We start from the raw sequence: 27078 nt of genomic DNA, 5'->3' as shown, positions 1-27078 counted from the left end.
CAGAAGAATACCTTAGTTCCACATATATATGAAATATTTACCATGGAACACCATATTCTCAACCACAAAACAAACCTCTATCACTTAAAAGTTTTAAGTAATTGCAAGCATGTTCTTGGACCACATAGAATTAAATTATAAGTCAGTAACAGAAAGACCCCTGAAAAATCCCCAAATATTTGGAAACTAAACAACACACTTTAAAGAATGTATGTGCGGGGACTTCCACGGTGGTCCAGTGGTTAAGACCCAGTGGTCCACGCTCCCAGTGCAGGTTTTCTATTCCTGGCCAGAGAGAACTAGACCCCACGTGCCACAACTAAGACCCAGTGCAGCCAAATAAATTTTAAAATAATAACAATAAGACTTCCCTGGTGGTGCAGTGGATAAGGATCTGCCTGCCAATGCAGGGAACATGGGTTCAGTCGCTGGTCTGGGAAGATTCCATATGCCATGGAGCAACTAAGTCCTCCAGCTGCAGTTACTGAGCCTTTCGCCTAGAGCCCCTACTCTGCAACAGGAGAAGCCCCTGCACCACAGCGAAGAACAGCCCTCACTCACGGCAACTAGAGAAAGGCAAGCAAAGCACTGAAGACCAGTGCAGACAGAAACAAATAAATACACGTATGTGTGTGTGTGTGTGTGTGTGTGTGTGTGTGAAATAGATAATTCCCTGGCTGTCCAGTGATTAGAACTCTGCACTTTCACTGTTAAGGGCCCAAGTTCGATCCTTGGAAGCTTTTCAGTGCAGCCTAAAAAAAAAAAATTCATGTACGTTTATAAAATAAAAAGATAAAAAAGAAAGAATGTTAAACAAAAAGAAAAGAAAAACCATATATATATATATATATATATATATATCCGGGACTTCCCTAATGGTCCAATAGTTGGAAGTCTGCCATGCAATGCAGGGGACATGGGTTCAATTCCTGGTCAGGGAGCTAAGATCCTGAATACTGAGGAGCAACAAAACCCACATGCCACAACTGGAGAGATTGTGCACCGCAAGGATCCCGCATGCTGCAACTAGGACCCAACACAGCCAAGTAAATAAATATTTTAAAAATATATCAAAATTTTGGGGATGCAGCTAAAGCAGTACATAGAGGGAAATTTATAGCACTAAAATACCCATACTAGAAAATAAGAAATGTCTGTAGAAAACAACTTATGGTTATTAAAGGGGAAAGAGAGTGGGGGAGGGATAAATTAGGAGTTTGGGATTAGTAGATATAAACTGCTATACATATAATAGATCAACAACAAAGTCCTACTGTAGAGCACAGGGAACTGTATTCACTATCCCGTAAAAAACAATAATGGAAAAGAATACAAAAAAGCATATGTGTGTGCATGTATATATGCATATGTATAACTGAGTCACTTTGCTGTGCGCCAGAAACTAATGCAACATCGCGAATCAACTATATCTCAATAAATAATTAATTAAAAAAGAAAATAAGAAATGTCTCAAATCAATGACCTCAGTTTCTACTTTAAGAAAGCAGAAACGGAAGAGCAAATAAAAACCAAAGTAAGCACAAGAAATTTTAAAAGATCAGAGTGAAAAGAAATGAAACAGAAAACAGAAAAAGAGGGACTCCCCTGGTGGTTCAGTGGCTGAGACGCTGCACTTCCAGTGCAGGGGACCCAGGTTCAATCCCTGATCAGGGCACTAGTTCCCACATGCCTCAACTAAAATCAATAAAATCAGAAGATCAACAAAATGTACAATCCTCTAGATACAACAGATCAGGAAAAAAATAAAATGCAAATGATCAATATCAAGAATGATAAAGGTGGAGCTTCCCTGGGGGCTCAGTGGTAAAGAATCCACCTGCCAACGCAGGAGACACAGGTCGGATCCCTGGTCTGGGAGGACCCTACATGTCAACAAACGCATAAAAAAACATTTGACAAAGTCAACATCTCTTCCTGAAACAAAAAAATCTCCCAGCAAACTAGGAGTAGTTGGAACATCCTCAACTTGACGAAGGACATATATGAAAAACAGAGCTACCAATATACCTGATGGTAAAATACCGAACGTTTTCTCTTTAAATTCAGGAAAAAGGCAAGGATATCAGCACTCTTTGCTTCTACACAACACGGTACTGGAGGTTTTGGAATGTAAACTAAGTCAAGAAAGACAAGTTATTTTCCCTTACCCCATCAGTAAACCTACCACACTCCTGAATGGGGCGATGATGTCAAATAAGAAGCATAACACCAGACCTCCCTTCCCATGCCTCAGTTCAGTTCAGTTCAGTTGCTCAGTCATGTCCAACTCCTTGCGACTCCAAGGACTGCAGCACGCCAGGCTTCCCTGTCCATCACCAGCTCCCAGAGTTTATTCAAACTCATGTCCATTGAGTCGGTGATGCCATCCATGTTGGTAATTTGATCTCTGGTTACTCTGCCTCTTCTAAATCCAGCTTGAACATCTGGAAGTTCGAAGTTCACATAACTGTGACTTCCCTTCCCTTGCCTAGTCTAGTCCAGAAATCAACCTAACATTAGAAAACCTGATTTATTATCATTTGTTGATCTTTTTCCTGAAGTCAAACTGTATACTTTGAGTAACAGATTTCTAGAGTCAGAACCACAATTAAAAAAAAAAAAAATGGGGGGTATTTCCCAGGCAGTCTAGTTGTCATGACATTACATTTCCAGTGCAGAGGTGAGAGGTCAGTCTCTGGTCAAGGAACTAATATCTCACATGCTCCATGGAAAGGCCAACAACAACAACAAAAAAAAAAACAAAAAAAAAAACAAAAACAGAACCTCATGATTGCAGTCATTAGCCCTTTATATATATAATTTACAAAACTATTGGTGTTAATTTTATAAGTTATAACATTTTCTTCATTTACGCTGCAAATTGTAAATGAGACAAAACTTTTCACTTGTATCTATATCATAAGTTTACTTATTGATTGCACTAATGTTTTTCAAATTTGACACATTCAGTCATTAAATAATGATCACCTCTTTCAATGAACTACAAAGATTAAAAATAAAAAATAGGGACTTCTCTGGTGGTCCATTAGCTAAGACTCCGAGCACCCAATGCTGGGTGCCCAAGTTCAATACCTGAACAAGGAACTAGATCTCAGATGCCGCAACTAAGAGTTCACAGGACACAACTAAGGACGCTGTGTGCAGCACTAAGACCCGGTGCAGTCAAATAAATAAAATAAAAAATAAAAGAGAGAAGTAAAATGTAACTACATTGGAAAGGAAGAAGTAAAGCTACCTTTATTTTGCAGACAGCATGTTCATATATAAAATCTTACGGGGCCATCCAAAAAGCTAGTAGAGTTTAGCAAAGTGAAGGATGTATGATCAATATATAAAAGTCAACTGCATTTGCTATGACCCTAAAATTGCTCTAAAAATGTATTAATATCAATTATATTTCCATATAATAGCAATGAACAATTGGAAATAGAAAATTTTAAAATGTATTATGGTGTCAAAAATATGAAATACTCTGACAAAATATGTGGAAGGTCTGTACACTAAAAACTACAAAACACTGTTGAAAGAATTAAAGACCTAAGGAAGTGAAGAGATATACCATGGTCATGAATCAGAAGATTCAAAATTATTAAAATGTGAATTCTACCCTCAAATTCATCTATAGATTCAGTGTAATCTCAATAAAAATTTCAGCAAACTTTCTTGGTTGTTGAAATGGATATGCTATTCCTAAAGTTCATATGGAACCACCAAGGACCTAGAATTTTGAAAAAAACAAAGTTGGACAATAATCAATACAGTATAGGATTACTGACGTCAAGACAGATGGAACAGAATAAAGATTGGATGTAGACTCGTATTGTTGATTGGTTTTGACAATTAATTAATTTTTCCTTGAAGTGAAGGAAACCTTAACTCTTAAATCACATAATGTTAAGTTAACTTAATGAGGCAAAAGTAACACAAAAGTTTCCATATGTATACATATCCTGGAAAGATTTTTTAATATAAAGAACAAGAAAACATTATGATAGGGGGGGAAAACCCACAGGTTACCTAAAAAGAATGAGAGTCAGAAATCAGAACAACATCAGAATTATCACAAGAAGAACTAAGTGTCAAAGCACAGTGGGATACCCTTCTACAGAGTTTTGAAGGAAAATGATTGTGACTCAAGAATTCTATGGTGAGCCAAGTCAGCTTTCGGCATTAGGACAACAGACAGGTTCTCGGGAGCCACTAAGTCCAAGACGTCAGACTGCCACCTGGGTACACTGCTTCTGTCTCCTACCTCAAACAACAGAGGAAAATAAAGCAGATCTTTAAATAAATTCATAATAGTACCAGAAAGCAAAAAATAACACCCTGTTGAATCAGAAGCTATAAGGAATCTCTCAAAAATGGAAGTCAGGCAGGATGAGGTCGACAGAGGAAACCAAAGGACAAAATACAGGAAGGAGGACCTCACTGTGAGAGGTGGAGGGTCCCTGGATGTCTCTGTCCATCAGAGTGACAGATTTGGGGAGCGGGAGAGAAACTTATCAGGATGATTGGCTTGGGGATTCATGTGAAGCAAAAAGATGACCAACTTCCTCTCTTTCTACCTGAGGCAAGCAGACGAGATAGACGTATCGGGCACCAGGTAAGAACAGTGACTGTGAGACTCCTTGGCCAGAGAAGGGCTGGACGGTTGGTACCACCAGCGAGAACAGGAGCCCCAGTGCCCCACACTAACCACAAAGTATACCCTGCCTAGCAATGTCTTATCCTGGCTCCACAGAGAATAATGATACTTCTCAGTAAATAAAAACATTCAAGAAGAATCCATTAGAGACTCTCAAAGACAGACCTGAACATTTGAGCAGAACTTGCCAAATATTTCAAGAAAACCAACACAAGAAAAGAGAGGCACAACACTATACAAAGAAACAAACAAACAAAAAAAGCCCTAACAACTAGGAAAAGAGTGAATAGGGGGAAATGACAAGAAGCTTTAAACATTATTAAAATTCTCAAAAAGAAAAGGAAGGATGTGGCACCCCTAGAAAGTGACTTGTCTATTGGGGAAAATAAACAGCTATGGTGGAAATAAAAATAAAGCTGGAAAATAGTGGCTTCCCATTACACTCACACTTTTCGAGGACTTAAAAAGTTTTAACCATGAGGGAGTGGCTCATGTTGGATTTACCCTCCCACAATAAACAAATATAAAAGGGGACAAAATACATTCAACTACTTATAGGCATGCGTGCTCAGTGGCATTCAACTCTTTGCGACCCCATGGACTATAGCCCACTAGGCTCCTCTGTCCATGGAATTCTCCAGGCAAGAATACTGGAGTGGGTTGCTATTTCCTTCTCCCGACCTAGGGATCGAACACACCTGCTGGATGACACTGGAGACTGGGCCTGGCCAAAGTGAAGAGACTTTGGTGCATGTTCCAGGCATCAGTTAAGACTCCAGAAAAGCATCACCCTAGGAATAAGGACTACACCTACAAATATAGGCAGAATTAAAAGAGCTCCAATCAACTGAAGCCTAAATTCAAGCCTCAAAGCCTGTCAAAATAAAACTTGACATTCCTTTTCATCTTTTGTGGTTGGTTTTATTTTGTATTGGAGTATTGTTGACTTACAATGTTGTATTAATTTCAGGTGTACAGCAAAGTGATTAAGTTATTCATATACACACATCCTTTTTCTTGATATTCCTTTAGAGAAAAATTAACATAATCTACAACATATCCATGCTGTCAAGCTTACAACAAAAAGTTACTAAACTTACAGAAAGTGAAGAGGCAGAAAGTGAAGAGGAACTACAAAGGCTCTTGATGAAAGTGAAAGAGGAGAGTGAAAAAGTTGGCTTAAAGCTCAACATTCAGAAAACAAAGATCATGGCATCTGGTCCCATCACTTCATGGGAAATAGAGGGGAAAACAGTGGAAACAGTGTCAGACTTTATTTTGGGGGTTCCAAAATCACTGCAGATGGTGACTGCAGCCATGAAATTAAAAGACGCTTACTCCTTGGAAGGAAAGTTATGACCAACCTAGATAGTATATTGAAAAGCAGAGATATTACTTTACCAACAAAGGTCTGTCTAGTCAAGGCTATGGTTTTCCAGTGGTCATGTATGGATGTCAGAGTTGGACTGTGAAGAAAGCTGAGCGCCAAAGAATTGATGCTTTTGAACTGTGGTTTGGAGAAGACTCTTGAGAGTCCCTTGGACTGCTAGGAGATCCAACCAGTCCATCCTAAAGGAGATCAGTCCTGGGTATTCATTGGAAGGACTGATGCTGAAGCTGATAATCCAATACTTTGGCCACCTCATGCGAAGAGTTGACTCATTGGAAAAGACTCTGATGCTGGGAGGGATTGGGGGCAGGAGGAGAAGGGGACGACAGAGGATGAGATGGCTGGATGGCATCACCGACATGAGTTTGAGTGAACTCTGGGAATTGGTGATGGACAGGGAGGCCTGGTGTGCTGTGATTCACAGGGTCTCAAAGAGTCAGACATGACTGAGCAACTGAACTGAACTGAAGTGAACTGAACTGAAACTTACAAAGAAACAGAAAAATTGATAATTAAGAGATAAATAGTCAGAGAAGTTGACCCAATGATAATTTAGATATTGGAGTTACCAGATGACTTTAAAAATGGCTATGATTAGTATGTTAAAGAAAACAGATGAAAAGATAGACAAAACAGATGAATAGTTAGAGTAATTCAACAGAGAATTCAAGCCTATAAAAACAAAATCAAATAGACACTGCGGTAGGACAATCTCTAAGACAGTCCCTAATAATCTCAGCCTCCTACTATTCATTTGAATGTGGCCTGGATTTATCGAATAAATTTGGTAGAAGTGAGATGTCACTTCCCAAATAAGTTTTCAAAAAAAAAGGACCGTGGCTTCCATCTTGAATACTCACTCTCTGAACACTTACCATATGGGGGAAGACAGTTGCCTTATAATGAGGCATCCTGTGGAGAGGTCCAAGCGATGAGAGACTAAGGCCTGTCAACAACCATGACGTGGGTACCAGCTCACACTCTCTTCCCTGGCTCAGGTGAGCCCTCAATGATACCACAGTGCCAGCTGACTGATGCCACCTCCTGAGGAACCTCGAGACAGATGCACGCAAATAAGCCTCACCTGGATTCCTGGTCCACAGGAAACTGTGAGATAATAAATATTTACTGTTTTAGCTGAGAGTTTGGAGGTAATTTGTTCATAGCAATAGATAAAATAGACATTCTAGAACACAAAATACAATATCTGACATTAAGATATCTCTGTACTTATGGGTTAACAGCAGATACAGCAGAAAATAGAGTTAATGTGGGGAACAAGTACAAGATGCTTTGTGAGTAATAAATGCTCTGTTCTCTGATCCCTATCCAAAGGTCTTGAGTTTCTCTTAGAGTGTGAACATACATACACATACTACGTATAAAATGTTGGGAGCCAGTGTGAGGAACTCCGCCCATGGCAAAGGTCATGAGGAAGGAAGCTTGGCATACGCAAAGGCATGATCAAGCCTCAGGAAACCCCCTGTTCCCGAGCATCTACCAGATGTACTTTACGGGGAGCTCTCCCCCATAACCATTTCTCTCAGAGAAGGAGTTAACTTGCAGCTCCAGTTAATAAAAATTCCTGGGCGTGACAAGAGTGTTTCAACTTACGAACTCTGAAGGTTCTCTGGCCTGCCTGATCAGGCTCATCCGGCCGCATGTGATTGTTTACAGCCTCCCAACTGTGAGAGGCACGGGATGTTTTAAAACTTTCTAAACACAGGCTCTTTTGAGACGTTAGAAGATCATTAGTATAGTATTAGTGAGTCGATTAGGAACTATATTGGTGAAGGGTTTTTTTCTTCATTTGTCGTGCCAATAATTACTGCTAATTCCCTGCCCTGGGTGTGACAAGGATGTCTCAGGTCAAACCTCTCTGCTGACAGACTAGCTCATGTGACAACCTCTCAACCATAAACAGCACAGAGAGTTTGGAGTACTAGCATAGGGCTTTTTTCATTGATGAGTCAATGATTGCCATCAGGCCTCCATATCCTTAGGCACCTGGGAATACATTAATCAATGCATTTGGAATATAGAAAAGGAAATATAGTAGTTTTTCGATGTTAGCAATACTAGACTTTTTGAGTTAATGAATTTTCTCTTTTGTTATAGATCACTGTACTTTGTTATAAATCAGTGTCCTTGCTATGCAAAAATGTAACTTTATCACTATCTTAGGACAAAATAGATCTTAAGGGGAAACATTGGTGAAGGGTTTACATTTGTTGAGCCAATATTTGCTGCTAAATCTCCATATTCCTGCCCTTATAATGAATATAACTAGCATATAGGAGAAATAAGTATTAACCTTTAAGATTAATCATGTTAAACCTTAGGTTAAGTAAATTCCTTTCTTGATTGTAACTCACTACACCCTCACTCTATAGGAATGCAACTTTATTTGGAGGGTGACGCCTAATTTAAGAAAAAATCACCCCTGGAAAAATAAGTTTTCTGGTTAACTGACCGGTATCAGAAAGGGCCATAAAATGTCAGCAGGTCTCATGGCCAGAAGATGATGAAACCCATAAGACCTTTGTATAATTTTATATGAAGCACCTGATTGTGACAAGGGTCAGGTCTGCTGACCCCCGCGTGACTCCGTATTCATCCCTATGTATAACAAAAAGGTATATAAACAAACCTGAAAAAGAAAGAAATCGGATCAGTTTCTGGAAAGACTGATTCCCCCGTGTCGTTTCTTTCTGGCTCCCCGCTTTCCTGGCTAAATTTCCATCTGAAATGTGGGTACTCACCAAGCCTGCTAATTCTGCCTGGGCTTTTGAGATCGGACTGGGGAGGCCTCAGTGCCTCCTCTCCTTCGGGAGAATGGAAAGACGCCTGTGGCCTACGTAGGCGGTGATTAGTATTCCACGTAAACCAGTTATTCAGCCTCTTTTCTCCATTAATTCTCCTACTACACTATCTGTTTCTAATCTCCCTCTATATCTGTAATTAAATAAGTTTTTTCCAGGACGCCGACTCTGTCCCCACCTTCGAATTACCCTGGATCCACTGGGGCTGGACCCCAGCAATAAAATACGCTGTGTTTCCTGTTTGGAAAACTCAACAGTATAAAGATGTCATTTCTAATTTTTTTTTTAGCCACATCACACGGCTGGTGAGTTCTTAGGGATTAAACCCACCAGGGATTGAACACACAACCTTGGCTGTGAAAGAATGGAATCCTAACCACTGGACCACCAGGGATTCCCAAGATGTCATTTCTATATTCAATTTCAATCCATAGTCAATGCAATCTCAATCAAAATTCTCACTATATAATTTTTAGTTTTTAAGTTGTATTGAGAAATAACTGACATATATCACTGTAAAACTTAAACACATATAGCATGATGGTTTTATTTAAATATATTGTGACATAATTATCACCATAGGTTCAGTTAACATCCATCTTCTCATATAGATAAAATAAAAAATTCTCCTTGTTATGAGAACTATTAGAATTCACTTTTTAAAATGATTTATTGTGATTTTTGGCTGTGCTGGGTCTTCACTGCTGCTTGCAGGCTTCCGCTGGTTGCAGCGAGCAGGGGCTACTCTCCAGTTGCAGCACGTGGGCTTTTCATCGTGGCGCCGTCGCTTGTTGCGGGGTGTAGGCTCTAGGTGTGCGGGCTTCAGGAGCTGCAGCACAGAGACTCAGCCTCTGTGGCTGGTAGGCCCTAGAGTGCAGGCTAGTAGTTGCGGTCCATGGGCTTAGTTGCTCCTTGGCATACATGTGGAAAGCTTCCTGCACCAGGGATCAAACCTATGTTCCCTGCATTGGCAAGCGGATTATTTACCACTGGACCAAAGGTACAAAAGCAATTCAGTGGAGAAAAGCTGGGTTTTCCACAAATGGTTCTGGAGTAATTGTACGCCCATCAGCAAAAACAAAACAAAAATCCCTCAATCTAGGTTAATGCCCCATATGAAAATTAACTCAAAGCGGACCATGTACTTAAATGTGAAACATAAAACTCTTAGGAAAACAATCAAAGAAAATCTGCTGAACCTACAGCTAGGATTCTTAAATTTGACACCAAAAACACAATCCATAAAAGGAAAAAAAAAATTGGCTTTCATCAAAATGAAACACTCCTGTTCTGTGAAAGACTCTGATGAAAAGATAGAAAATCAAGCTACAGAGTGGGAGAAAATATTTGCAAACCATGTATCTGACAAAGGACTAGCACCGAGAACACAGAACTCTCAAAACTCAACAAGTAAACAATCTGATTAGAACACTGCCACAGACTTCCCTGGTGGCCCAGTGGTTGAGAATATGCCTCGCAATGCAGAGGATGCAGGTTTGAGCCCTGGTTGGGGAACCCATATGCCGTGGAGCAGCTAAGCCTGAAGCTCTCTTGTTCTGGAGCCCGCAAGTCACCACTGGGCCAAGATGCCACAACGAGACAGTCTGTGTTGCAACAAAAGATCCTGCATGACACAGTGAAGACCCAAAAAAATAAATAAGCAAAAATATACATTTTTTAAATTGGAGCAAAAGAGATGAAAATCCATTTCACTACAGAGAATATAAGATGGGAAATAAGCATGAGAAAGGATGCTTATCACTAGCCATAATGTAAATTAAAGCAATAGTGAGATATCCCTACACATCTATCAAATGGCTAAAATTAAAAAGTTGCTGCACCAAAAGTAGAACAGGAGCTGGGTCACTCATATATCGCTAAATGGAATGCAAAATGGTACAGTTTCTCTGGAAAACAATTTAGTAGTTTCCTACACAACTAAATATTTAACAAATACATGATCCAACAATTGCACGCCAGGGCATTTATACTAGAGAAATGAAGTCTTGTGTTAACACAAAGCTGTACACAAATATGTAGAGTTTTATTTATAATAGCCCCAAACTGGAAACAACCCAGATGTCCTTTAAGATGTCCTTTAAGGGTGAATGATTAACTTGTGATAAATCCATACCATGGAGTACTACTCCAGAAAAAAAAAAAAAAGGAATAAACTACTTATACACAAAATAAGCTGGATGAATCTCAAGGGAATTATGTTGAGGGAAAACAAAACAAAATCCTATCTAAAAGGTTACATATTGTATGATTTCATTTATATAATATTCTAGAAATTAACAAAATTATCGAAGTGGAGTCTCCTGATTAGGGAGGGCATAAACAAGGAAAGGGATTCCCAGGGGGTTCAGTGGTAAAGAATCCCCCTGTCAATACAGGAGACACGAGTTCTACCTTCACTGACTTGTGAAGATCCCCTGGAGAAAGAAACGGCAACCCACTCCAGTACTCTTGCCTGGGAAATCCCATGAACAGAGGAGCCTGGCAGGCTACAGTCCACAGGGTCACAAAAGAGTTGGACATGACAGCAACTGAACAACAACAAAGGAGAAGGGTGACACGAGGGATCCTTGTGGTGAGGAAAATGTTCTGTATCTTGACTGTATCCGTGTCAGTATCCTTGTGATATGGTACTATTGTTTTACAGTATGTTATCATTGGGAAAAACTGAGTAAAATGTGCATCTGACCTTTCTCTGTTATTTCTATACATGTGAATGCATAATTATCATATAAATTTAATTTAAAATGTGCAGTATGGGACTTCCCTGGTGGTCCAGCGGTTAAGAATCTTCCTGCCAATGCAGAGGACATGGGTTCAATCCTTTGTCTGGAAAGATTCCACGTCTCGGAGCAACTAAGCCCATGAGTGTGCTACAACTACTGAGCCTGTGCTATCTAGGGCCCATAAGGAGCAACTACTGAAGCCCACACACCCTAGAGCCTGTGCTCAGCAACGACAGAAGCCACCACAATGAGAAAACTGTGCACCACACCTGGAGAGCAGCCCCTGCTTGCTACAGTCAGAGAAAAGTCCATGGAGCAACGAAGCCCCAGCACAGCCAGAAATAAATAACACGTGTAGTATAAAACACAGTGCATGCTAAGTCGCTTCAGCCGTGTCCGACTATTTATGACCCTATGAACTGCAGCCCTCCAGGCTCCTCTGTCCATGGGATTCTCCAGGCAAGAATACTGAAGTCGGTTGCCATGCCCTTCTCCAGGGGATCTTCCCGACCCAGAGATCAAACCTGTGTCTCTCATGTCTCCTGCATTACCAGGTGGGTTCTTTACTAGCCCCACCTGAGAAGTCCCTAAATATAACACAGGAAAAATTATAAAAGCTGCTTTCCCATCCCTATAGAGGCCAGAAAGAAAAGGGTATAAGGCAACGTGTGGCTGTGTATCTCAGCCCTCATGAATCAGTTCCTGATACCTCCCCCTTGTTTTTGCTTCCATCTTGGGACCCCATGACCTCATATACCACTGGAAACCAAAAGACCCTCTGCTTGAATCTCTGATTGTAAGGTGGTCTCAGGAAGAAGGATGCAACCATCTTAGACGAGCTTCAAATCAAGGCCAAAAGGTGAGAGGAGGGTGAGAGGAGGGATGGAGCAGAAGAAAAACATCAGGCCCAGGTAAAAGCTCCGGGATCTAGTTCTCACTCCACTGCCAGCAGCACAAGTCTCTTACATGCTGAAGTCTTCGATTCAACCCAATTTAACATTCACTGGGCACCAACAACAGTGGCAAGAGGGGGCACAGAAAAGCAGTTATTCCTTAACCTGTATCAATATCCCCCACCAAAAGCATGTATTCTAGTCAGTGAGAAATGGTATCTTCTTATAGTTTTGATTTGCATTTCAGTTCCGTCACTTAGTCATGTCCAACTCTGCGATTTCAAGGAGTGCAGCACGCCAGGCCTCCCTGTCATCACCAACTCCCGGCGTCTACTCAGACTCATGCCTGTTGAGTCGGTGATGCCATCCAACCATCTCATCCTCTGTTGTCTTTCTCCTCCCGCCATCAATCTTTCCCAGCATCATGGTCTTTTCAAATGAGCCAGCTCTTTGCATCAGGTGGCCAAAGTATTGGAGTTTCAGCTTAAGCATCAGTCCTTCCAGTGAATATTCAAGACTGATTTCCTTTAGGATGGACTGATTGGATCTCCTTACAGTCCAAGGGACTCTCAAGAGTCTTCTCCAGACCACAATTCAAAAGCATCAATTCTTTGGCGCTCAGCTTTCTTCACAGTCCAACTCTCACACTCATACGTGACTACTGGAAAAAGTATAGCCTTGACTAGACAGACCTTTGTTGGCAAAGCAATGTCTCTGCTTTTCTAATATGCATTTACATATGACTAATAATGTTGAGTGTCTTTTCATGTGTTACCACTCATTTGTATAACTTCTTGGCAGAAACAGCTACTCAAAGCCTTTGCCCATTAAAAAAAAAAAAAACAACTTTTAAAAGAGCAGTTTTAGGTTCACAGAAAAACTGAGTGGAGTACAGTTTCCACATATCCCTTGCCATGCCCACTCTCCAGCTTCCCTCACTATCAACATCCCCCATCAGAGTGGTACAACTTATTAAAATGGAAGAACCTATATTGATGCATCATTGCCATTCAAAGTCCATAGTTTACACTAGGGTTCAATCTGTGGATTTGGACAAATATATAATGACATGTATTCACCATTACAGTATCATTCACAATGGGTTCACTGCCCTAAAACCTCTGCACTGCACTTATTCCTCTCTCCCTCCACCCTGGTCCCTGACAATGATTTTTTGCCGCCATAGTTTTGCCTTTTTCTAGTGTGTCATGTAGCTAGAATCATAAAGGTAGCCTTTTCAGATTGACTTCTTTCACTTAGTAATATCCATTAAAGTTTCCTCCACACCTTTTCATGGCTTATTTCTTTCTACTGCTCCAGAATATTCCATTGTCTGAATGTATCACAGCTTATTTATTCATTCACCTTGTGGAGGACTTCTTGGTGGCTTCCAAGTTTTGACAACTATAAATAAAGCTATTATAAATATCCACGTGCAGGTTTTTGTGTGGACATAATTTTTCAGCTCATTTGGGTAAATACCAGGGTGTGTGATTACTGGCTTATATGGTAAGAGTATGTTAGTTTTTTGTGTTTTGGCTGTGCCTCATGGCATGTGGGATCTTAACGTTTTCCAACCAGGGATCAAATCTGAGCCCCGTGAAGTGAAAGATTGACGTCTTAACCCCCGACCACCGGCAAGTCCAGAGTATGCTAGTTTTGTAAGAAACTGCCAAGCTGTTTTCTGCACTGGCTGTATTCTCACCAACAGTGCGAGTTCCTGCAGCTCTGCATTCTCATGAGCATTTGGTGGTGTCGCCTTTGCTTATTTTCAAATAGGGCTTTTAAAAAAATTGAGTTGTAAGTCTTTTATATATCTTAGATAGAAGTCCCTTATGGAATAGATGATTTGCACATATTCTCCCTCTAGTTGTGAGCTGTTTTAGAGATTTTTTTTTTCCCCACAGACTTCATTTATTTCTGACTACGTTGGGTCTTCATTGCTGCATGTGGGCTTTCCTCCCGTTGTGGTACATGGGCTTCTCACAGCACCGGCTTCTCTTGCAGCAGAGCGCAGGCTCCAGCTGTGCAGGCTTCAGTAGTTGTGGCTCCCGGGTGCTAGGGCCCGGCAGCTTAGACGCCTAGAAAGAAAAGTGAAAGTCGCTCAGTCGTGTCCGACTCTTTGCGACCTCATGGACTATACAGTCCATGGAATTCTTCAGGCCAGAATACTAGAGTGGTAGCTGTTTCCTTCTCCAGGGCATCTTCCCAACCCAGGGATCGAACCCAGGTCTCCCGCATTGCAGGTGGATTTTTTACCAGCTGAGCCACAAGGGAAGCCCCAGATACCTGGAGGCATGTGGAATCTTCCTGGACCAGGGATCAAATCCATTTGGCAAGCAGATTCTTAACCACTGGGCCACCACGGAAGTCCAGACCTTACTTTCTTTCAATGGATAAGAATATTAAACACTAAATTCATGATAGCGGTTACTCCTAGAGGAGGCAGGAGCTCGAACCAGGTCAGCTACCTGGGTCTCAGTCCAATATTGTCAAGTAACTTGGCCACTGTGTTTCAATTTTCTAATCTGTAAAATGGTATAACAGCATTTATCTCACAGGTGTGTCGGGAAGCTTCAACTAGTTAATGTGCCTGAAGAATGTAAAACAGTGGTTAACAGGAGCACCGCACACTTTAAATGCAAGCTCTGGGAGTTGGTGATGGACAGGGAGGCCTGGGGTCACGAAGAGTTGGACATGACTGAGCAACTGAACTGAACACTTTACATAAATCTTAACTGTACTACAACTTCTTGAGGCGGGTATTGAAGTTCAAAAGTTCCCATTCTGTTATCCCTTATAACTTACACGTTACATGCTTTCTTTAAACACACGACTCACTTCAATGTACACTAAAAAAATAGCACAAGGGGAGAAATCCAGTTTTTTATCCTTTACAATGGGAAAGACTAGGCTAGATGCAGGTCCATCCCCTATGGTGGCTGAGGTCTCAAAGCCAAGTTCAGCCCTGACTTCTCCTTCCCTAACACTCATAAGGTGTTTGTCAAATGCATTTCCAGAAGAGATAGACAGACTCCAGACGAGATAGATAAGACTCCAGACAGCAGTCAGTCTGGTGCAGAACCTAAAATGGCAAGTAACCTAGCCTGCACCATTTCAGCTTCCTCACCTGTAACATGGGGGTGCTAACAGGACCTACCTGGCCTAGGAGATGAAGGAAGACTAACAATATCTACCCACCGCCTGATATGTTGTTAGCTGTTATTTTTCCTTTTACTCTTCTAGGCTCTCCCCCTGACGTTCAGAGATAGCCTCAGTAGACAAATGTCAGGAAAGGGGCTTCCCCAGCAGTCCAGTGGTTAAGACTTTAAGCTTCCACTATAGGGGCCATTGGTCGGGGAACTGAGACCCCACTGCCACGCAGGCGTGGCTGAAAACTAAATAAATAAATAATAGAAAAATACCAGGAAAAAGAGAGGTACCCAGAATGGACGACCCAAGGTTCCTTCCAGCTCCAAAATTCTGGGCTGTTTTCACAGAATTTCATCCAGAGTTTGGGATGAAAACGTCCCCATCTAAAATGGGAACAGATGATATAAGCTACCTCCCTGGGCTGGGGAGAAGCACAAAGAAGCTCAAGGCCAGGAGAGCGCGTGCACTTCTATACTGAGCTTCGAAAGAGTTGGCTTAAAGGTGGGGAAAAACAGCTGCAGAAAATCTGCAGAGGGGCCAGGCCGACGACACAGCAGCCCAGGCGCCATTATCTACCTCAGGAGGGCCCGTGACCCGAGCGTGGCGAGCTGATATAGAAGCTCCACGAAGCGCGCGCCGATGTACGTTACCACAGCAGCGCCCGGAGCGGCTCGCGGGCGTGATGCAGTGGACGCCGGTCAGCAGGCTCGGGCACTGCCGCCAGTCTGGGCCTGAGCGCCCCCTGTCAGCGCGGTCGGGCAACAGTTAGGACGCCCAACGGCAGGCCGTACGATTCCGCAGGTGAGCATGCGCAGCCTACACCTGCCTGTCTCCACCCAGAGAGAGGGGTTTCCCCGCCAATCAGAGAGCTCTGTATCCGTTTACCCGCCCACCAGTGGCATTTAGGGGCGGGACTTTAAGTTCTAGCCAATGAGAAAAAAGATTCGTACCTCGGCTGCACTTACAGGTTGAAACGGGGTGGAGCTGGGAAGTGATTTTCTCAGCAAGATGGCGGCGAGTGGACTCCGGCAGGCTGCTGTTGCAGCCAGCACCTCGGTGAAGCCTATTTTCAGTCGGGACATGAACGAGGCCAAGCGGAGGGTGCGCGAGCTCTACCGCGCCTGGTATCGGGAGGTGCCGAACACTGGTGAGAGGCAGCGGCTCACGCGGGGCCCGGGAGGCAGCCGCCCAAGGTCGCAGCCGTCCCGGCCTCCCATTTCTGCCGGGCCGAGCTGAGGTCACCAACTTGAGCAGAGGTGATTCCGAGCGCTTCAGGCGAGTAGGGTCACACGAGCCTTGGTGGACCTGACCTGGCGGCTGCGCGGGGGCCATACCAGCCGTGCTGTGGGTCGGAACCGCGTTTCTAGGAGCCCTCGCTGTTTGGCCCCCTAATTCTTCCTGAACCCTTGGGAGGGAGAGCAGGGACTGTCAGTGACACACTTCGTTTTGTAGATGAAGCAGTCGAGGCACTTAGAGTCGAAGTGATCTGTGCACGGCCGAGGGCCCGCCCCTGGTGGATCTGGAGCCCTACTCGAGTTCCTGAATGTATTTACAGATTCCCATTAGGTTATATAAACAGAAGGGTTGTGGGGTTTCAGCGACCACCTGGTTCCCACATCGACCGCAAAGAAACAGTACCAGAGAAGGGAAGTGAGTTTCCCAAGGTCATCCAGAAAGATGGTGGTGCCTTTTCCAGTCCCTCCGGTTTAGGTGGCCTCCTTCTGCAGTCTCCCAGGTCTTTTTACCCAGCTCCACAGGCCCCTAATATTCCTTAGGAACTCCTTTCCCTGCTTGCACCAGAACTCCTGTCTTCACTTAGAGAACCAGTCTGTCCTCCTGAAGGACTTAGACATAAGTTCCCTGGGTTCAGAGAGATTTTGTCTTGGCATCTCCATCAGTGCTGCTGCCCAGTGTCCCTGACCAAAGAAAAGTTGGGCAAAGTGTCAAGGGCAGTACAAATGTCAGGCACTGTCCATATTTTGTAATTGTCTAATCTGACTTACGGTGTTTTAGGGCTTCCCTGCTAGCTCTGTCGATAAAGAATCTGCCTACAATGCTGGAGACCAGGGTTCGATCCCTGGGTTGGAAAGATCCGCTGGAGAAGTGTGTTTTAATGGAGGCCGCCACTGGTGGTTTGAGAGGAGACGTGTTTTTAAATGACCTGAGCACCAGAGCTCTCAGGGTTGCCGCTTCCTTGCCTGTGTGTGAGAAGCAGGAGAATGTAGTTATCTGGACTTGCCTCCAAACCCTGGCCCTTACTAGCTGTGTTACCATGAGCAAGCTATTTCATCTCACTATGCCTCAGTTTCCTCATGTGTAGAATGATAATAGTACCTTCTTCAGACAGTTGCTCTATTAAATAAGTTTATGCATCTAAAGTACTTGGCATAGGGTCTGACATTTAGACACTCCTTAAATGCTGGCAGCTCCTCTTGTCTTGTTATTGTTACTGTTACTGATAGGGCTTACTTTCCATGCAGAACCCAGCTCTTTACTGTATGAGAGCTGTGTCTGCTCCACAGTGTCACTGCCCTCAGGCTGACTTTTTAAGAGGTTTTCAAGGATCAGAATTTAAACTTGAAACCCATAGGATACAAGGAAGGGAGAAACTTGAGTGGTCCGCGGGCTCAGGGACTACAAATTCACAGACCTCCAGGGAACAGATGGATAAGTATAGGGCAGTGACTGTCGCTAGTGTGTGAGGTGGTGTGTGTATTCAAATGCAGATGTTTAGAAAATAGGTTTGCCTGGCAGAACACTTCGTGGGTACCCAAGAATGTTTTCTTGTTGCAGGGAGGACAGGAGGTGGGGAACAAGACCCAGATGACAGGAAGAATACTTTGCAAAGGGTAAAACATCAATGGCTGAACTGAGGCTAGAACCCAGGTATTCAGTTAATTCAGAACCAACACCCTTCAAGACTGTCCCTCAAATACTGTTTGAGAAGATAAGCCCAGAGTCAGGAGGGTCCTGAGAAGAGGAGGAGAAACCAGGGGATTATAGGAGCCTGTAGAGCAGGGGAGATTCCATGTAGTGGGGCCAAGGGGGTGCAGCATCTTTGTGCGGAGGATCAGTAATCTGCAGCTTGTTTGCTCAGGCCTGTGTACGCTGGTGTCATGATATCCACCACAAGATTTCACCTGAGGATCCAAACTAAAGATGGGGAATAAGTAAAAGTATTCATAATAACTAACATTCATTCATATCTAACATTCATCATTGTAATTATTATGTTCAGTTCAGTCGCTCAGTTGTATTCAACTCTTTGCAACCCCATGGACTGCAGCATGCCAGGCTTCCCTGTCCATCACCAACTCCTGGAGCTTACTCAAACTCATGTCCATTGAGTCAGTAATGCCATCCAACCATCTCATCCTCTGTCATTCCCTTCGCCTCCTGCCTTCATCTTTCCCAGCATCAGGGTCTTTTCTAGTGAGTCAGTTCTTCGCATCAGGTGGGCAAAGTACTGGAGTTTCAGCTTCAGCATCAGTCCAATGAATATTCAGGACTGATTTCCTTTAAGATAGACTGGTTGGATCTCTTTGCAGTCCAAGGGACTTTCAAGAGTCTTCTCTAACACCACAGTTCAAAAGCATCAATTCTTCGGTGCTCAGCTTTCTTTATAGTCCAAATCTCACATCCATACATGACTACTGGAAAAACCAGAGCTTTAACTAGACAGACCTTAGTCGGCAAAGTAATGTCTCTGCTTTTTAATATGCCGTCTAGGTTGCTCATAGCTTTCCTTCCAAGGAGCAACCATCTTAATTTCATGGCTGCAGTCACCATCTGTAGTGATTTTGGAGACCAAAAAAATAAAGTCTGACACTGTTTCCATTGTTTCCCCATCTATTTGCCATGAAGTAATGGGACCAGATGCTATGATCTTAGTTTTCTGAATGTTGAGTTTTAAGCCAACTTTTTCACACTCCTCTTTCACTTTCATCAAGAGGCTGTTAAGTTCTTCTTTAATTTCTACCATAAGGGTGGTGTCATCTGCATATCTGAGGTTATTGATATTTCTCCCTGCAATCTTGATTCCAGCTTGTGCTTCATCCAGCCTGGCATTTCTCATGATATACTCTGCATATAAGTTAAATAAGCAAGGTGACAATATACAGCCTTGACGTACTCCTTTCTCAATTTGGAATCATTCCGTTATTCCATGTCCAGTTCTAACTGTTGCTTCTTGACCTGCATACAGATTTCTCAAGAGAAATTCCCATCTCTTCAAGAATTTCCAGTTTGTTGTGATCCGCAGAGTCAAAGGCTTTGGCACAGTCAGTGAAGCAGAAGGAGATGGTTTTCTGAAATTCTCTTGCTTTTTCTATGATCAAACAGATGTTGGCAATTTGATCTCTGTCTGGTTCCTCTGACTTTTCTAAATCCAGCTTGAAAACCTGGAAATTTTCAGTTCATGTACTGTTGAAGCCTCACTTGGAGAACTTTGAGCATTACTTTACTAGCCTGTGAAATGAGTACAGTTGTGCGGTAGTTTGAGCATTCTTTGGCATTGCCTTTCTTTGGGATTGGAATGAAAACTGGCCTTTTCCAGTCCTGTGGCCACTGCTGAGTTTTCCAAATTTGCTGGCATATTGAGTGCAGCACTTCCACAGCATCATCTTTCAGGATTTGAAATAGCTCCACTGGAATTCCATCACCTCCACTAGCTTTGTTTGTAGTGATGCTTTCTAAGGCCCACTTGACTTCACATTCCAGGATGTCTGGCTCTAGGTGAGTGGTCACACCATTGTGGTTTTCTGGGTCGTGAAGATCTTTTTTGTACAGTTCTTCTGTATATTCTTGCCACCTCTTCTTAATATCTTCTGTTAGGTCCCTACCATTTCTGTCCTTTATTGTGCTCATCTTTGCATGAAATGTTCCCTTGGTATATCTGATTTTCTTGAAGAACTCTTTAGTCTTTCGCATTCTATTGTTTTCCTCTGTTTCTTTGCATTGATCACTTAGGAACGCTTTCTTACTTCTCCTTGCTCTTCTTTGGAACTCTGCGTTCAGATGGATATGTCTTTCCTTTTCTTCTTTGCATTTCACTTCTCTTTTCTCAGCTATTTGTAAGGTCTCTTCAGAAAGCCATTTTGCCTTTTTGCATTTCTTCTTCTTGGGGATGGTTTTGATTACCGCCTCCTGTACAATGTTAGGAACCTCCGTCCATAGTTCTTCAGGCACTCTGTCTATCAGATCTAATCCCTTGAATCTATTTGTCACTTCCACTGTATAATCATAAGGGATTTGATTTAGGTCATACCTGAATGGTCTAGTGGTTTTCCCCACTTTCTTCAGTTTAAATCTGAATTTTGCAATAAGGAGTTCATGATGTAAGCCACAGTCAGCTCCCAGTCTTGTTTTGCTGACTGCATAGATCTTCTCCATCTTTGGCTGCAAAGAATAGAATCAGTCTGATTTCAGTATTGACCATCTGGTGATGTCCGTGTGTAGAGTCGTCTCTTGTGTTGTTGGAAGAGGGTGTTTGCTATGGCCAGTGCATTCTCTTGGCAAAACTCTGTTAGCCTTTGCCCTGCTTCATTTTGTACTCCAAGGCCAAACTTGCCTGTTACTCCAGGTATCTCTTGATTTCCTCCTTTTGCACTCCAGTCCTTTGATGAAAAGGACATCTTTTTTGGGTGTTAGTTCTAGAAGGTCTTGTAGGTCTTCATAGAACCATTCAACTTCAGCTTCTTTGGCATTAGTGGTTGGGGCATAGACTTGGATTGCTGTGATTTTGAATGGTTTGCCTTAGAAATGAACCAAGATCATTCTGTCACTTTTGAGATTGCACAATTGCCTAATAATTATGTTAGTTAATATCAATACTATACTTCTGCTTATTCCCAATCCTTAGTTGGATCCTCAGCTGAAATCCCCAGTGATGCATATCGTGACACCAGTGTACACACTGGCCTGAGCAACATTCTCTGGGGCTTCTCAGGTGGCTCAGTGATAAAGAATCCGCCTGCCAGTGCAGAGAGATGCAGGAAACCTGGGTCCAGTCCCTGGGTTGGAAAGATACCCTAGAAGAGGAAATGGCAGCTCACTCCAGTAGTTTTGCTCGGGGAATTCCATGGACAGAGGATCCTGGTGGGCTACAGTCTGGGGTCACAAAGATTTGGACACGACTGAGTAACGGAACACACACACACACACAACATTCATTGAAATGCAAACATATGGCCCGGCACTATGCCAGAGGCCTCATTGTAGTGTGGGTTCCAGTTGTTTACCTGGCTTACAGATGAGAAAACTGAGGCACGTCAGCTTGTCTCACATCACACCATCAGACCCTGATTGTCAGCTGTGATGCTTAGCTCGGCTCCTGCTGTGGTCTTCCCTGAATCTCACAGGGCCCAGTTATGCTGCACACTTGGAACAGACTACCATTTGCCTGGGTGGTTGCCTCTGCATGGAAGCACAGAACCAAACCACCCCAGCTTCCCTCCTGTGAAAAAAATAATACTGGCTGCTTGCTGGTTACAGTGTAACAGAGAATTTCTATAGAAACTATTCATTTAAATTCCTATTTTATTGGGTACTTCTTGTACTACAGGGTCAGTACTAGATACCTAGAGAGATAGAAAAGTGATTAAAACACAACCCTGCCTTCAAGAGTCTTATGGTCTAGTCAGGAAAGTAGGCATATAACCAGATCATTAAAACTCCAAATATAATAGAGGTATGGGAAATAAGTGCTGAAATTTTCGACAGTTAACCCTGTATCAGTACTTTACTGTTGATAAGATGTTGTCACTTGATTTTTACCACATTCCTTTAAAGGAGTGAGGTCAGAGGTTATTTTCTCTCCTATGTTTTAGATGAGGAAACAGACGAGGAGGTTGTACCCCAGCCAAGGTCATAGTTCATGATGGTGTGGAGACCTTACCCAGCTCATTTGACCCCAGATCCCATGCTCTTTTTCATCACACCATGCTACCTTCCCACCTAAGAATCTCCTGGCACTTGGTATAAATGCTCCCAAAATGAAGTGGAGCAAATGACTGAAAACTGTCCCAGTGTCTTCCTTCCTAATGTGTCGAGCCTTCCTGACTCAGAAAAGCCTGAACTAACTTGAAGACACGCACCGTGGAAGTCCCTTTCATCCAGAAGGGGCACTTTCATATCTTCCTTTTGAGCCTCACAGATGTTCTTAAAATTGAAATTAAAATATTTAGGATTCCAAGAGTAAGCCAGGAATCTGTGAGTTGAGAGGGAGCAGCTGGAATTGGTTTCCCCCAGGGCTTCTCGACAGCAGCATCTGTGCCGGGTGGCCCTTGTTGTGGAGACCGCCCTGTGCCTTGTCGGATGTTCAGCAACATGCCTGGCCTCCCACCCAGTGGCGCCATCAGCACTCTTCCCCCTCGCTGTGACTGTCAAAGATGCCTCCAGACGTTGCCCAATGTTCTGGTGGGCAGAATCATCACAGGTTTGACGACCATGGATTTAGACCAAAAAACAGTTCAGCAGACTGTTGCTTAGCTGTTCCTGTTTCGCTTCCCACAGCCTTTCTCAGTGGTGAAGGGGTGTGTTCAGGGGGGTGCGACAGGAGGAGGACAGCTGGGTCAAAGCTATGGCATTTGTCTCCTTAGAAACAAGGATTCTTAACCTGAGAGGATGGGCACTGCGGTGTCCTTGAGCAACACTGTAAGCAAAACTTTGCCTTTGTGCCTGTGAACATTTTCCTGAGAAGATTCATAACACCCAGTGTGCTGGTGTGTGGTTCTGGAGACCTTGGGGAATGGGAGTCGGGTGGACACAGCTCCCCTCGTGTGCATAGAGACACCTTGGTTTTTTCTCCTATTTTGAACTGAATTCTAGTATGAAAATGTAGGAAAGGTAAGCACTGACAGCAGGGGAAGATTCCTTATACTCCTTTTCTTTAAAGAACACAAAATTGTAAATTAAAGAGCCAGCAACCTGGGTTCTTGGCCTGCGTTTGCCAGAGATCAGCTGTCCGACTTCAGGCAAGTCCCCACAGTGCTCCAGTGGTAAGATCCCAACGTTCAGGATTCATGTTAGTTTGCATTAATTTGCGTCTCTGTCTTCCTGTCTCTTTGTTGGCCCCTTTCTAAAATTCCTAATGTGATACTGTGGTGTGTTTTGGCTGTGCTGGGTCTTCGTGGCTGCTCACGGGCTTTCTCTAGTTGCCGTGAGAGAGCTGAGGCTACTCTTGGTTGTGGCGCGGGCTTCTCTTAGCCCGGAAGCATGGGCCCGAGGCGCGTGGGCTCAATAGTTGTGGTGCAGGGGCTCAGTTGCTCCAGCGTGTGGGATCTTCCTGAAGCAGGGATCGAACCTGTGTCCCCTTCATTGGCAGGCGGATTCTTAACCACTGGACCACCAGGAAAGCCCCTGCCATGTTCAGTGCCGTGAATACTCCCCCCACGGTTGACTTTAGGCTCTCAGTGAAGTCGCTGATGGCACATTTGGCAAGAGCTGCGTATAACTGGCGCATCATGGCAGGCTGCTCCAGCACCCCACTGGAGACTTTCTCTTTCTCATGTGATCTTCTACCCTCTGTTAACACTTCCCTGTAAAGCTGGGATGCAGTTTCTCCTGTTAGATTCTGCTTTTGCTTATTCTTTGGTTGAGTCAGCTTGGCATGGTCTTTCCCTCAGCAGCAGCTTTATTTTGCTATTGCTGTCACTAAGCTACCTGTATAATTAAAGATTCACACTTTGTTGTTGGTTAATTCAGTCACGAGATGGCCCTCCTGGTTTTCAGAGCTGGCTGTGATAGCTCCATAGACTAGAGTGGACCTGTCACAGGAATGGCCATACCGCAGGGTATTCTCACCAGTGAGCCCGCTGGTCTCAACCACAGTGCTCATTCTAGCCCATGAGCCTGGTTATGCTGTCCGCTTAGCCTCATGTACCCCCTTCTCCCCTCATCCCATCTACCTAACGTACAAGGCTTCATTCATGTCTTTGTCATCAGCAAATCCACTGAAGGCCAACTGCCAGAAAATGAGAATAAAATGACTAAAACCTAATTTTCAAAGACATAGATGCTTTGTCGGACTCCCAGGTCACTGAGTCTGTCCCACTGTTTTAGCACTTAATCAGGGATTACTGAATACTGTGACTTTTTCAGTATTTGCACTGGTGGGTTTAAGACCTAGAAAGCAGGAGCTGTTACATCTTACACTTCCCTCTCCTTCCCCCTGGTAAACCTAACATGGTAGTAACTGCCTGCTGGATTGCCACCTTTCCCTACCTGCACACTCAGTAGTCTCCCTCGGCTCTTAAGTTTGCATGGTACACAAACCAACACCATATCATTGTATGTTAATGTCAGCCCTGCATTTCTTGCCAGTTGTTCTTTGCAATAATAATGCTGACGTTTATTGAGAGCTTATTCCATGCCAGGCACTGGCCTAAGCATCTTTCCTTCTCTCAGAATCCTCACAGCCGCTCTGGAGTTAATATGTGCTGCTCTCCTCGTTTCACCAGCAAATAAATACTCTCAGGCAGAGAGAAGTTAATGTATACAGAATCATAGAGCTGATAGACGGCACAGCTGGGATTTGAACCCAGGTTATTCATATTCTTGAGCTGTGCTGTGCTGCCTCTTCAAATGCAGTGGGCTTGTTTCCCCAAACAAAACTTAAGTTCCTGAGATAGCATCGTATCTCACGCTTCTTCACATCCTCAAGTAGCTCGCTTAGGGTCAGGCTGATATTTGGTGAATGGAGTGAATGGGCAACCTGTGTATTCAGTGAGTGACACTGACTCAGTGTTTTAAAAGCACATTTTAACCATCTCTACCCTGAATGGTGTTTTCTCTCTAGTGCATTTATTCCAGCTAGACATCTCTGTGAAACAGGGACGGGATAAAGTCCGGGAAATGTTTAAGAAGAATGCGCACGTCACAGACCCCAGGGTGGTTGATCTTCTGGTAATTAAGGTAACTGACGCTCCCTGACTGATTTAAAAGAGGAATCATCTTGTCCAGAGCTTTCCAGATGACTATTTTATCACCAAGTTTAAAAGCAACAACTGGGTCAGCAACCGTTACCTAGTGTTTCAAAGGAACAGTTGATTGGAGGTTCTCACCTGGTTCAATAGATTGTAAGATTATTCAAGGGAAAATTCACTGGGGTTTGCATTTTAAAACTAAAAAAAGAGGGAAGTTTGAATTCTTCTTGAACCTCATTCATGCAAGTTACCGCTTCACCACGTTGCCAGTTTACAGCCAGAAGAGGCCAGTTGGCCGAGTAAGTGGAGTCAGATCGTGGGCTTGATTCCGTCTCTCTGGTCTGTCTCACTAGCATCAGTGGCAACTTCAGCGTGGGCCAGTAACGTGGAAAGAATGGCACATATTAAGCCAGTCAGGTTAGGCAGTCACGGGGCACAGGCCTGGTGGCCGAAAGTTATCCCCTTGGAACCAGTCAGCCAAAGGGTTAAAAATATATATATTTAACAGGCGTCAGAGATTATTTAGTCTACCACCTCATTTTCCAGATGCAGAAACTATGGTCTGGACAGGGCATATTACTTGCCCAAGGTCACTCAAAAAGTCAGTGCTAGATGATCTAACTCTGGCCTTCAGTGTTGTTCCTTCCACCCAGCCACTCTTGACTGAGACCTGTCCCCTCACTTGTACAGGGAAAGATGGAACTGGAAGAAACAATTAACGTGTGGAAGCAGCGGACACATGTTATGCGGTTTTTCCACGAAACAGAAGCACCAAGGCCAAAGGATTTCCTGTCCAAGTTCTATGTTGGGCACGACCCGTGAAATCACTCAATGGAAAAGGTGCATGTTGCTATTTAAATATTTTAAAGCAAAAATAAACTCAATATATGACGGTCGTTTCAGGATATTCCATTGGTTTCCCAGTGGGAAGCTGTACTTCTGCAGTCTCTCACTTTTTGTCTGAACAAGTTGGGTCCGGTATACACACCACCTGTTCTTTCCCTTTTCCTGAAGTGTGGTGTTTCCAGTAAATTAGATTCTCTTTTCTCTGAGCCTTGCATGTCGGTAAACAAAAGGAAGAGGCCATCTGCTCAGAAACTGTCATTCTGGGTATGGTGCTGGATGGCTTCGTTAACTTCACTATTTCTATAGCCACCAGGAGTGGATAGCTTGGTGTAATGCCACAGATTGTCCAAATTTAACCAGCTCTTACTATTGGAAAGGGTTAGAGCAGCACCAAGAGGCTGAGAGGTAGAGCTGACAAGCTGGGCTATTTTTCCCTGGATTCTGAAGAAAATGTCTGCTCAGCAGGCTAGCCCTCTATTTGCAACAGTGCTGGTCCTTAAAATGCAGTTAACTTCCTTCTCAGGCATTCTGCTAGAGACACAGCTGTTCAGTGCACACACAGAACAGAAATATTCCCTTTGTGAATTGAGGTGTAGCTCAAGTGACAAGAATACATTTTGACCCCACTGAAAGAACTGTTT

At 43.4% G+C, this 27078-nt stretch overlaps 1 protein-coding gene and 1 long non-coding RNA gene across 2 annotated transcripts; one reads left to right on the top strand and one right to left on the bottom strand.

Annotated features, from left to right (window-relative positions):
• Positions 1 to 9388: 9388 nt before the first annotated feature.
• Positions 9389 to 16471, bottom strand: LOC132659504 (uncharacterized). Its single transcript, XR_009600042.1, has 2 exons — positions 16245 to 16471; positions 9389 to 14596 (listed from the first exon to the last, which is right to left on the bottom strand). It is a non-coding gene; the product is annotated as an uncharacterized LOC132659504 (long non-coding RNA).
• Positions 16472 to 16661: 190 nt separating this feature from the next.
• Positions 16662 to 26487, top strand: NDUFA6 (NADH:ubiquinone oxidoreductase subunit A6). The gene is made up of 3 exons (XM_027968166.2): positions 16662 to 16815; positions 25465 to 25580; positions 26282 to 26487. The coding sequence occupies exons 1-3, from the start codon at positions 16677 to 16679 to the stop codon at positions 26411 to 26413; spliced, it is 387 nt and encodes a 128-aa protein (XP_027823967.1). The 5' UTR covers positions 16662 to 16676; the 3' UTR covers positions 26414 to 26487.
• The last annotated feature ends 591 nt before the right edge of the window (positions 26488 to 27078 follow it).

This window comes from Ovis aries, chromosome 3 (assembly GCF_016772045.2).
Source record: "Ovis aries strain OAR_USU_Benz2616 breed Rambouillet chromosome 3, ARS-UI_Ramb_v3.0, whole genome shotgun sequence".
Taxonomy (NCBI): domain Eukaryota; kingdom Metazoa; phylum Chordata; class Mammalia; order Artiodactyla; family Bovidae; genus Ovis; species Ovis aries.
Note: the sequence above shows the minus strand (reverse complement) of the source record. Positions and strands in the feature narration are given on the sequence as shown.